This window comes from Microtus pennsylvanicus, chromosome 20 (genome assembly GCF_037038515.1).
Source record: "Microtus pennsylvanicus isolate mMicPen1 chromosome 20, mMicPen1.hap1, whole genome shotgun sequence".
Taxonomy (NCBI): domain Eukaryota; kingdom Metazoa; phylum Chordata; class Mammalia; order Rodentia; family Cricetidae; genus Microtus; species Microtus pennsylvanicus.
Window position 1 is genome coordinate 33,627,489 of NC_134598.1, and position 12,508 is coordinate 33,639,996.

The 12,508-nt window shown below is 40.2% G+C and overlaps 1 protein-coding gene across 2 annotated transcripts in view; it reads right to left on the reverse strand.

Annotated features, from left to right (window-relative positions):
* The window catches only part of Bltp3b (bridge-like lipid transfer protein family member 3B), a 67,117-nt gene that overhangs the window by 23,075 nt on the left and 31,534 nt on the right, over positions 1-12,508 (reverse strand). For both annotated transcript variants that reach the window (XM_075954674.1, XM_075954675.1), the window contains exons 5-10: positions 12,180-12,369; positions 10,902-11,042; positions 9,179-9,349; positions 4,936-5,116; positions 2,346-2,429; positions 628-810 (exon numbers count right to left, since the gene is read on the reverse strand). In XM_075954674.1, the coding sequence (XP_075810789.1) occupies positions 628-810; positions 2,346-2,429; positions 4,936-5,116; positions 9,179-9,349; positions 10,902-11,042; positions 12,180-12,369 (950 nt within the window). The remainder of the gene's footprint in view (positions 1-627; positions 811-2,345; positions 2,430-4,935; positions 5,117-9,178; positions 9,350-10,901; positions 11,043-12,179; positions 12,370-12,508) is intronic.

Consider the following 12,508-nt stretch of genomic DNA (forward strand, 5'->3'; position numbering starts at 1 on the left):
GACTCAGCAGCTAAGAGCTCATGGTTCTTGCAGAGGACCTAAGTTTGCTTCCCAGGACCCATGTCAGGCAGCTCACAACTGCCTGTAACTTCAACTCCAGGGGATCCCATGCCTTCTTCTGTCTCTGCAGGAATTGTACTAATGTGCATGAACCCATACGCAAACATGTATGCATATGCATTTTTAAGAATAAAACCATTGGAGCTGGAGAGATGGCTCAATGGTTAAGAGCATGGGCTGCTCTTCCAGAGGACCTGGGTTCAATTCCCAGCACCCACATTGCAGCTCACAGCTACCTGTAAATCCAGTTTCAGGAGGATCTGATGCCTTCACACCAATGCACATGAAATAAAGTTAAATAAATTTAAACAAACAACACCCCCTTAAACCACAAACAAACAACAATAACAAACAAAAATAAAATAAACCAAAGGCAAGGTGACAAATGAAAGTTATTATTTAAAAAAAAGAATAAAACCATTTAAAAGTGTGTTAGTCTATATAACTATTAGTCAACATCTTTAGAATTTAAATAATGCTTAGAAATAATATTTATAAAATATCTTCTCACTCTCGCCTCATCCCTTCCCCTTGTTTGAATATCAGGGGTGTCAGTAGGAGAAATACCTGTTTGCGTGTTCTGGGGAGAGCCATGTGTTGGGGACTTAGGTGGTGAACCTACATTATGATCCTTCATGGCCTGCTTAAGCATTTCAACATTGCACTCAAATTCATGCAACAACTCATTAGCCCATCCATTCTTTGTTTTGGTTGCATCACTAAAATACATCCAATGATTACAACTATCTCCTGTAAAATAAATGAGAGAACTTTATTGCATGCATGATTTTTCATTCCATTACAACAAAGGCTTTTTAATAAAACTTAATCATTCTCTCAAGAGAATCAGTTTTGTCCTATTTTGAGAGAGGGTCTTGATTGCAGGAGAGCTAACCATATATTTATGGTCTTTAATCTTCTCTAACAAAACAAGAGCAAGACACAGGAAAAGAGTATCAAAAGCAAATAATCTAGATGACTTTCTATCTAGAACCTACACCTGGTGAAACGATGCTCGATTCAAAGCTACAGGTTCGGGCAATTTTCACAGATGCTCAACTACCCGGCAAACAGCTATGTAGAGAATCTCAGAAAAATACCAAGGGGAAAACCTTTCACCCTCTGCACCCCTGGTGCTGGACTCGCACGTCTGTGAGGGCACAGTGAGCAGCTGAAAGGTTTTGTCCCTTCCCTAGTGGGAAAGGCCCAGAGACACAGCCCCCACAAAAGACCCCGAGACAAACAGTAGTTTCTAACTCTGTCTGTGCCCACAGAGAGGAGACAGGCACTGAACAGGGGAACCTGAACATAACAGTCTTATGACTTTTTAAAAGTCCTGGAAATTTTATTTTATTTTGTTTTTTGTTTTTTCTTATAAGCGTAAATTACAAAACAAAAACAATCATATACTACCAAAATTCAGAGATTGGTATGATGGTCAAATTATTTAATTTGGCAATAAAATACCCTATTTTGCTTTTGTTATTTGAAAGAAATGAACATATCAATGCTTGGTGATTAAAGAGCCTCATAAATCTTATTTTCTGATAAATTTAATATATATATAAAAGTAAAAAGTTCCAATATCATTTAAAAATTTAAACTGTTGACTAATGATTTGCCACAAATAACAAAATAATACAAATACATGTTGCTATAGTCAAAATTTTTATGTTTTAAAACATGAATTTAGTATTTATTTAGATTTTTATTTATTTATTTATTAAAGATTTCTGCCTCCTCCCCGCCACCGCCTCCCATTTCCCTCCCCCTCCCCCAATCAAGTTCTCCTCCCTCGTCAGCCCAAAGAGTAATCAGGGTTCCCTGCCCTGTGGTCAGTCCAAGGACCACCCCCTCCATCCAGGTCTAGTAAGGTGAGCATCCAAACTGCCTAGGCTCCCACAGAGCCAGTACTTGCAGTAGTAGTATTTATTTAGATAATTTTAATTCTCTCTTCTCCCTCCCTCTCCCTCCCCACCCCTTCTCTGCGATGCTGTGGCTCAAACCTACAGCCTCAAACATGCTATTCAAGTTCTCAGCCAACTAATGTTGCCTGAGCCCAAACTGGTTCTATTTCTAAAAATTTCAGTTTCTAGTAATCTACATGAACCTCAATATATTTTGGAGACAATTCTATATTCTTGATAAAATGCTGTCATAGGAAAAATAGTAGCAATATCTTGATCTCTTTTATTCTTAATAAGTTAAATAAACAATTTTTTTAAAAAAATGGCTTCGTCATTTAAAAGCATGATTTGCATCTTTGGGATAACTATTATACACACCTGCTTTATGATACGGATAATAGTCTATGGTCAGCTGTGTGAAAGAGAGCTGCATGGCGCCTCCACTGATGCGTCTGTTTGACTCTGGGAGGAGAAGGAGAATTGAGGGAGGGAAGGAAGAGAGGGAGAGAAACACTAAGCAAATATTTGAAACACTGAGTTTACCATTAAAAAGCTTTACAAAACTCAAATTGTGAGTAGCAATAGCAAGTACACCCACCCAATATAATTGATTAACTCTGGTTTACATCAACTAGTGCAACTTTTAGCATAGCAACACAGTCCTCATCTGAAGCCTTTGAATCCAGCCCATGGGATGGCAAAGCAGGCTAAAACACTTGTCAGCAAGCTGGACGACCCGAGTTCAGTTCCCAGCTCTCACAGTGGACAGATTCCCAAATGCTGCCCTCTGATCTCCATGTGTTTGGAGCTAGCTGTTTCGGTACTCAGAACTTTTTCTGGTTTTGGTCATTTGAAAGCACATCTGGATACTTCCTGAGGTAGAGATACGCTATGTAGAAAGCACATCTGGATACTTCCTGAGGTAGAGATACGCTATGTAGAAAGCACATCTGGATACTTCCTGAGGTAGAGATACGCTATGTAGAAAGCACATCTGGATACTTCCTGAGGTAGTGCTCAGTAGTAAATAGCATGCTGCAGAAAATGTGCCAAATGGGTGCAATAAACACGATGAGAAAGGCATCTTGGTTAGTTTCAGCATCAGATGAGATTTCTGCTGAGTATTTCGGAGTCTTTAGGATTTCACAACAGAGAAGTCACTGCAGAACTCTCCAGTGTGGGAGACATCACCCGGCATACTTATGAGGGAGAAGTCACTGCAGAACTCCACAGTGTGGGAGACATCACCCAGCGTACTTATGAGGGAGAAGTCACTGCAGAACTCCACAGTGTGGGAGACATCACCCAGCGTACTTATGAGGGAATAACATGTTTTATGCAGGAATGCAAGCTTAGAAAACACTAAGAAAATGCTACATTTTCCCATCTCATTTAGTTACTATGCTTTAAAGGTTTTTTGTTTTTTTTTTCCTTTTCAGTCACTGAAGCAGAAAATGACAACTATAAACCAAAAGACACAAAGTGGGCAAAGAAACAACAGCAAATTCCTTTACTCGCCCAAATCTGCTCTGCTCTCCAGTCCCGCCCCCACTTTTTGGCAGCCCTGGGGACTGACTGAACCTAAGGGCCTCTCACATGACATACAAGTGCGCTATCACAGAGAAATCCCTCCAGTCTTAAAGAACGTTGAGAGAAGGTCTAATTAAGTTGACCTACACTGGCTTTGAATTTGCTCGCAATTTGCCTTGACTTTGTGATCCTCCTGCCTTAAGGGTCCAGTGGCTGGGATTATAAGCCTGTACACTAGGTCAGTTTCCTCTACCCTTCTACTTGTTAGCCAATTCTTCCCAATTTCTCTGATGACTGTACAATAATTTCTTCTCCTAAGTACCTAGAATACTCTCTCAGCTTTAAAAACAATAAAATCCAAAGGATATTCTGATTCAGGCCTGAAGAACTCAGGTCAAATATCTCGACTTTTAAGGGATCTTCGCTTTGTTCTAACACTCACCAAAATGATACAAACACTGTCCCTGAGGTAAGCCGGCCTGCTGAACTCTCCCATCACTAATGGGCCACTGACACTGTGACAGAGAAGCAGAAACACTAAGCACTCAAAGCCAGGAACCTGGATTTTCAAAATGGCAGGAGCAGCTCCCTGCCTGCCCTATCACCCTAGTCTACTCAATAAACACAGGACACAGACTAAAACAAGCATCAGGGTCCTCATGGAAGGCTGGGGAGACAGGGCAGGGGAAACAGTGTTAGGGAGCCACCCAGTTGTCTTTATGTGTACAACGAACACAGGTTTGGGGTCAGAGAGATGGCTCAGAGGTTAAGAGCACTCACTGCTCTCACAGAGGACCTGAGTTCAATTCCCAGTACCCACACAGCAGCTCACAACCATTTGTAATTCTAGTTCCACAGGATCCACATCCTCTTCTGGCCTCCAAAAGGACTGGGCACACACCAGTGCACAGACACACTTGCAAGCAAAATACCAATACAGCACAATACAGGTTCAGAGATAGGTGAATTCATTACCAAGCTTACCACATGTGCATACTTATGAATGACCACAGGACAAAATGCATAATTTCAAAAGACAATTCTAAGTTATTTTATTCAAGGATGTCATTTATTCAGTCTTCGTTATGGTTGCTGTTTTCAGACAGGGTCTCATTATGTAGTCCTAACAGGCTGGCCTCAAATTCACAGAGATCTGCTTGTCTCTGCCTCTTGAGTACGAGAATTAAAAGTATGCACCACCACGTTGCCCACTCTTAGATTTTCAAACCGAATTTCACTGCTAGCATTGAAAGCCAACAATCAATTAAAAAGGATTAAGTACTAAGGCCAAATCAAACTTCAGACCAAAAAAAATGCTTCAAATGTTTCATTTATATAGCAATCTGAAGGATGATATTTTAATAGATGCTACATATAGTAAACAATATAGTTTTGTAGTCAATTTGTAGAAGAGTCAAATAGTTTAACGTAAGATTACCTTTTTCTTTTGCGTGAATATCATCACAGATATGCAGATCTAGATGAGAAATCACTAGATGATGGGATGTTTCCTTAACATCAAAGTCATTGAAGAATTTTACAATTGCATCGTTTAGATCGGGAGCATTGGCAGCCTGTGGGGTCTTCACGTGCTGGGCAGATGAGGCTACAGTAGAGCTCTAAAGATTCCAAACCACATTGTCACTGCCCGGTCACATCCTTGGATGTCACACATAAGCAAACCTGAGTACTTCCAGCAATAAACTCATGAAAAATGAGTATAATTCAGTGGATTCTGTATCAGTAACCCTGCTGCCTTAAAATACCTTTTGAATTATATAAAAATTAGATTAAACAACCAGAGAACTAGACACAAACTGACTGGAAGCCCAACACATTTCAGTAAATATCTGCACACACATTCTTAGTGTTCTTCTCCTCACCTCTTCCATCAAAGCTGCTTCCTCCTCCACATTTCTTTTCATTGCTAACAAAACTACGTCTTATCATTCTTATCCGTAACTTCTGGAAGATGTAGGTATTGCTTTCTAATCTGGCTTGATATGACTTTCAAGTCTGATGTGGGATTACCCTCTGTATGTTATAAATATGTTTTATTATTATTAGTTAATTAAAAAAAAGTTGCATTGGCCTATGCCAGGGCAGAATATAGCAAGGAGGGAATTCCAAACAGAGATAAAGGAGAAGAGAAGGTGGAGTCAGGGAGAAACCATGTAGCTGCTGAAGGAGAAAGATGCCAGTAAACCACAGTCTCATGGCAATACACAGATTAATAGAAATGAGTTAATTTAAGATGAAAAAGCTAGCTAGAAATATGCCTACACCAACAGCCAGTGTTGTTATTTAATATAGTTTCTGTGTGATTATTCGGGTCTGGGCAGTCAGGAAATGAAAGTATATTCTCTGTTTACACAGCCAATTTTCTTTTTTTTAAAAATATTTATTTATTTATTATGTATACAATATTATGTCTGTGTGTATGTCTACAGGCCAGAAGAGGGCACCAGACCTCATTACAGATGGTTGTGAACCACCTTGTGGTTGCTGGGAATTGAACTCAGGACCTTTGGGAGAGCAGGCAATGCTCTTAACCACTGAGCCATCTCTCCAGCCCCCACACAAGCCATTTTTCAAAACTCGTGGACACACTTCCTCCAGACTTGCTCCATTCTCTGTCCTCCTCTTCAGCTCATCCTCTAAGATGCTGTCATCTATCTGATATATCCCTGCTAGTGCCCAGATACCAAAAAGTACAAGGTCCCTCTTGTCTACCAACTGCAGGTCTGCTGCAGCTCAGGAGGCTGCTCCTAAACTTAAAATTAGGCTGCCAGGACAAGTCATGGTGATACCCACCTCCTAGCACTCAGAAGGCAGAGGCAGGTGGAGCTATATAAGTTTGAGGCCAGCCTAGTCTACAAAGTATGTTCCAAGCCAGCCAAGGTTACATATTAAGATCCTATCTCAAAACAAAACAAAGAAAAACAATAAAAAGTAAAAATAAATAAACTGAGCTCAGCCATGGAACTCAGAAAGTGCCACTTGTTTAATCATTACAAAGCTGGCAGAATGCAGGAAGCCTCGTCGTCAACGTGGGAGGCACCTATTGGTTTTCCTAGCTGTAAGCTCTATAAAACTTTGTTCACACCAACAAGCAGAGTGGATGAGGGGAATTTGTTTTTAAAATGGAATTTAGTACTTTCCACTCCAAGTTACAAGCTAGGATTCACAATGTGCTTTACCATATGAAATTACTTCCAATAACCCAATCCTATTACAGTTTATCCTAAGGTATATTAGCTCCGCCTTCAAATGTATTCAAAACAAAATAGTGGAAGTCACTTGTCAACTTAGTCATGAGAATCATTCATTTCTGGTAGCAAGTACTTTAAATTTCCTGTCTTGTTCCCAGAAGTATTTGTTCTTCCTGGACAAATCCATCAGACTGGAGATTTATAAGAGGGTGCCTTCCACTTCTTAAGTAGGGTAAATGGAATTCTGGCATGGGTGAACACGTGTTAAACATCCAAAACAAGCATATTCTCAGGCAGTCAGAAGAAATAAAGAACACATGAAGGTAGAAGGTGTGGAACTCAATTTCCTTACAATAAAAATCTCGGAACCAGAGTGCAGGGTGTGTGTACTGTGTGAATACAGGTCTTTGCGTGTCCGTGTTCGTGGAGGTCAGAGGACGACCTCACCTTCCACCTAATTTGAGAAAAGATCTCTCCTTCATAACCAAGCAAGCTGACTCACAAGCTTCCTGTCTCCACTTCCTTCTTGCCACAGGTACACTCCTGTCCCAGGAGCACTACAGTGCTCAAGAGATGGTTACATTACATGGCCGCTGTTGGTCCTAGGGACACAAACTTGGACCCTAATGATGATTCAGTAAGCACTTTCCCCGCTGAGCCATCTCCCTAGCTTCATTTTCAGACATAATCCCATTATGTTCCTTATTAAACCTCTACAAACCCTACCAAGGGTCAGTTTGAAACATCTGTGCTCCTTTCCTTCCTCCACATCCTTCTCTTGTGTTCTTCCCTTTAGCATATATGAACACCTCAAGTTGTTTACATTTGACTCATAACACTGAGCTTCTCGAAGGCAGGGTCAAACCTTTGTTTTCCCACTAACGCAGGAACCTATGTAGTCTTGTAAGCAGGTAGGCAGTGAACAGCACTGTGAACAGCACTGGAAGGCAGTGAACACCACTGCCTTCTAGTCTTGTAAGCAGGTAGGCAGTGAACACCACTGTGAACAGCACTGGAAGCCTACAATGCAGTCACTTCCATATACCAAGCTCCACTATCAATAAGCTAAGACTGCTGACAGATATTAATGCATTGAAAAGCTTTATGGAAACATGACTTTAAAACATCCTCATGAAATTTTACAAAGGAAGTTGTGAAACTTATTTCTACTTTTAACAAAATAATCAAATATACAATCAAACAATCAAAATAATCAAAAATTTTACATGTCCCTTCTACAAAGATGTTTATGATTAGCAATTAGAATTTAATGTTGGGAAAAACTGAAAAAACGCTTTTACCATTCAGATAAATTAATGTTTCTGATTTCCTATCCCCAATCCACCACCAGCCATCAGAGAATTCTAAAAGGAGTTCTGTTTTCAACTTTAGTGTCTCCAAACACTTCTAGCTATCAATGCAGTCATCCTTTAATGCCTTCTCTTATAATATCCAGGATTTATTTCTATTTCCCTCTACCTCAAAAAATTCAAACTGTTTCCTGAAAAGGATCATTGGGCTAGGAGATGACTAGTGCACAAGGGCACTTACTGTATGAGCACGAAGACTTGAGTTCCAGTCTCCAGTGCTAATGTGGGATTCCCCTCTGTATGCTATGAATACCATTGGTTAATAAAGAAACTGTCTTGGGCCCGTGCAAAGCAGAAGAGAGGTAGGCAGGGAAAACTAAACTGAATGCTGGGAGAAAAGAGGCGGAGTCAGGGAGAAGCCAGAGAGCAGCCACCAGAGACAGACACACTGGAAACTTGCTGGTAAACCACGAGCCTCATAATAAAACATAAAATACAGGAAATGGGTTAAATTAAGATGTAAAAACTAGCCAATAAGAAGTTAGAACTAGTAGGCCAAGCAGTGATTTAATACAGCTTCTGTGTGGATATTTCAAGAGTCTGGGCAGCCAGGAAATGAACAAGCAGCTTCCTAAAACACAGTACTCATGGAAAAAGTGGAACACTGCCAACCACAACCTCAGCACTGGGAGAAGAGGAGAGAGGATTACTGGGGCTGGCTGCAATTCCAGCAGCAAGTTCGGTGAGAGACAGAATTGCAAGGAAATAAGGTGCAGGGAGATGAAGCAGGTCTCAATAAACTCCTGTGTCCTTCATGCTCACATGGGCATGCACGCACAATCATTTGCCATCAAATACTTCCACATTGTCAAGACTCAATATACTCCTGAGTCCTCCATGCCTGCATGGGCATGCACAGACAAGCATTATGCCATCAAACGCTTCTATACTGCCAATCATTCTATACCCTGCACAAAGAGCTCCAAACAAAACAAGCAATAGACACACAGTAATATCATGTATAACATTACACTGTAACGGTTTAGATAAAGAAGAAACTTGGTTTGGGTGATACAATATCATATAAAGGAAATACCAATTCACCAATCTGTTTAAACTAAGTTACATATTGTCTTTTTTCTGTGAATTTGTAGCATACCTGTGCAGGTTCAGGAGCCATACTCTTCCTTTGTTCTGTTGACTTTTCTATTGCTTCACTAAGAGACTTTGCATACTGCACCATAGCCTTCAACTGGGAATCCGTTAAAACCCATAACAAATCATCCAGTATTAGAACTAACTTTGTTGCAATGACATTGCAGTCCTTTAACTGTAATAAAAATGATTGCAAAAATTAATCCAAGAATAAAACTTACAACACACTTATTTATTAAAAGCAAAGCTTTTAATAGTATTAATGTGGATATGGATACTGTCTTAATTTAATTAAGTTCTTAAGCTTTCAAGATAGCTCAGCAGGCAGTCACTTGCAAAGCCTAAAGACCTGAGTTCAAACCTCAGAACCTACATAGTGAGAAGAGATTCCTAAAACACCCTCTAACCTCCATACATAGCATGCCATACGTCCGCTTCCAATGAGATAAGGAATAATGAAAATGTAACAAATATTTATGGAGTTCCTGTAAGAGAGAAGGACTATTTCCCAAAGCTGGGATGATAGTGCTAAGAAGACCGACAAGTCCCTGAAGGACAAATTATATAACATGTATGCAGTTTCTATGTACAGCTGACAGATTCTCATCACTTCCATTAACTGAACTCGTCCTACCTCGGGAAGTGGATTTACAATTCATCAACTACCAAAAGTCATTTCCCCCACATTTCGCATTTCAGGGAATCTGTTAAGCTCAGAGAAGATTCCCTTCCAGATTCCCACAGTTATTTATGCAAATACACCAGTGACACAAAGCACACAGCAGGCTGCGGGGTCTCTCACCAGGCCTCTTGTTCAAACTGTCACCTCCTCATTAAATTTCATCACCAATCCCATGGACTCTCAAGCTCCAATACTCTTAATGCTAGTTTCTTCATTTATGTAAGTTACCGGCAACATCTTTTGTTGTCTGTTTGAGACAGGGTCTCAACGTGACTGGAACTGGAACTCTGCCTTCCAAGTGTTGGTCTAAAGGTGTGTGCTGCCACATTTGCCCCATGATTTTAAGATTTTAAGCAAAATCTTAAAAAACTTACTAACAGTTAAGTGTTGGCTATCAATAATTTAAAAAAAAAAACATTGTTGAACAAAATTCAGTAAGAGAAATTTCTTCTTCTTCCTCCTCAACTTCTTTTTTTTTTTTCCTGATGGCATTTGAGGACTAAACTCAGGGCATTATTCATGCTAAGTAGGCATTCTACCACAAGTTACACTCCAGGCTGTGCAACGGAACTTAAGACAGTAAACATTCAACAAATATCTGAATAGAAGAAAGGAAGGGAGGGAGGGAGGGAGGGAGGAAGGGAGGGAGGGAGGAAGGGAGGAAGGGAAGGAAGGAAGAAATCATGCTGGAGAGATTGTTAAGTGGTTAAGAGCACTGGCTGCTCTTCCAGAGGACCCAGGTTCAATCCCCAGCACCCACACTACAGCTCACAAAATCTGACACCCTCACACAGACTTACATGCAAGCAAACACAATGCACATAAAATAAAAATAAACAAATGATTTTTAAAAATTAATAAAAAATCTATTCAATTTGCTAAGAATACAAACCTTGGAGCACTTAAATACTCATCTATGGGATAAGGGTGCTGTAACTACATGAGCTTCCCCCTCCACCTGCCAACACCGCTCATGGTGTCAGGGCCCCTGACACCCTGCCTGTTCTAACCCTAACACAGGGACCGAGATGACAACTGCACTTACTCTTCTTTTAAGCGTGACTCTGATTTTCGACTGGTTAGTTATTAACCGGACAGGAGCGCACATAATTTCCAGATGTGAACTTTGGGTGGCATCTGCTTCAATTCGAATCATCTGCCAATTTATTTCTTTAAATGTCAGCACCTAAGGAGAAAACAGAGATTAGGAGTGTGCACTTGTGCAAAATGAGAAAGTAAACATTTATGAAAGCAAATAAAAAAGGTACCTTCTCAATTAATTTTTGTGACATTTGAAAAATACTTAGCACTGCTTTTACACTTCATCAAATTCAACAGCATACATTCAGAATTATACTCATCTATTAAGACTCTTGGTACTTTCATTTGGGAAACAACATAAACAAGGAGCATTAGAATCATGACTAAAGCAGTGGCTGAATAAAATTAAAGGGAGGGAAAGGCGCTTACTGTGAAATGCTGACCTGAGTTTGAACCCTGAAACCCACATAAATACAGGAGAGACGTGACTCCACAAAGTTGTTCTCTGACCTCCGCATGCATGCCATGGGGTATTCACACAAACACAGAAAGACAAAGACGCACAGGCATAGATACACACACATGCAGACACATGCAGACACACATGCACACGCCAACACAAAATTTAATTAAAAAGTAGGACTCATTACTTCCATAAGGTGAAAGATGTATATAGTCACACATTAAAATACCAACATTTTATAATTAAATTACTTAGGTTAATAGAAAAGCATACTTTTAAGTCTGGAAGAGAAAATCCACTAGAATGCAGTTCTGGGCAACCATAAATGCAATTATTTTATTTTAGTGTCAGTGTCAGTGTGTGTGTGTGTGTGTGTGTGTGTGTGTGTGTGTGTTTACATGCACATCTAAGTGCATGCATGTATGCATGTGTACCTTATGTGCATGTGCCTACAGAAGTCAGAAAAGGGAGTCAGATGCCCTGGAACTGGAGTCACAAGGCTGTGATTCTCCCAGTGCAGGTTCTGGGAACCAAGCTCGGGCCTACTGCAACACCACCAAGTATTAGCTGCTGAGCCATCCCTCCAGTTATTTTTTCAATGGATTTTGTGTGTGTGTCTTTACATGTACATGTGTATAGTCACCCATGAGCCTCAGCAGGAAACAGCTCTCTCCTTCCACCCTGTGGGTTCCAAGGATGTAATTTACGTTATCAAGCTTGGCAGCAAATACCTGTACCCACTGAGCCATCTTGATGGCCACTGATGTAATTCTTTTAAATGTCTCTGATTATTTATTCATTACGAAAAAAGCCTTCTACCTCTCCCCTCTGTGGATCTTGAACACGAGTGGACCTCAAGTCTGAACGTTCCCAGTGTGCATTGACACTGTAGATTCGGAGCTGAGAAAGTTCAAAGGAGGCGTTGAAGGCTTTCGCTCCAATCTTGATGACAATAGAATTGACAGAAACAGTAATTCCCTCAACAACTTTTTCAGCAAAGCCATATTCACTGGAAAACAAAGCAAAAACAAAATAAAAAAAATGAATAAAACACCAAAAATGATTGCAGGTAGTTTCACACAACTCCACATATACAATACCCTAATATCTAACTCATATGTTTCCAAAGCAAAAAATGCAAAAGAAAT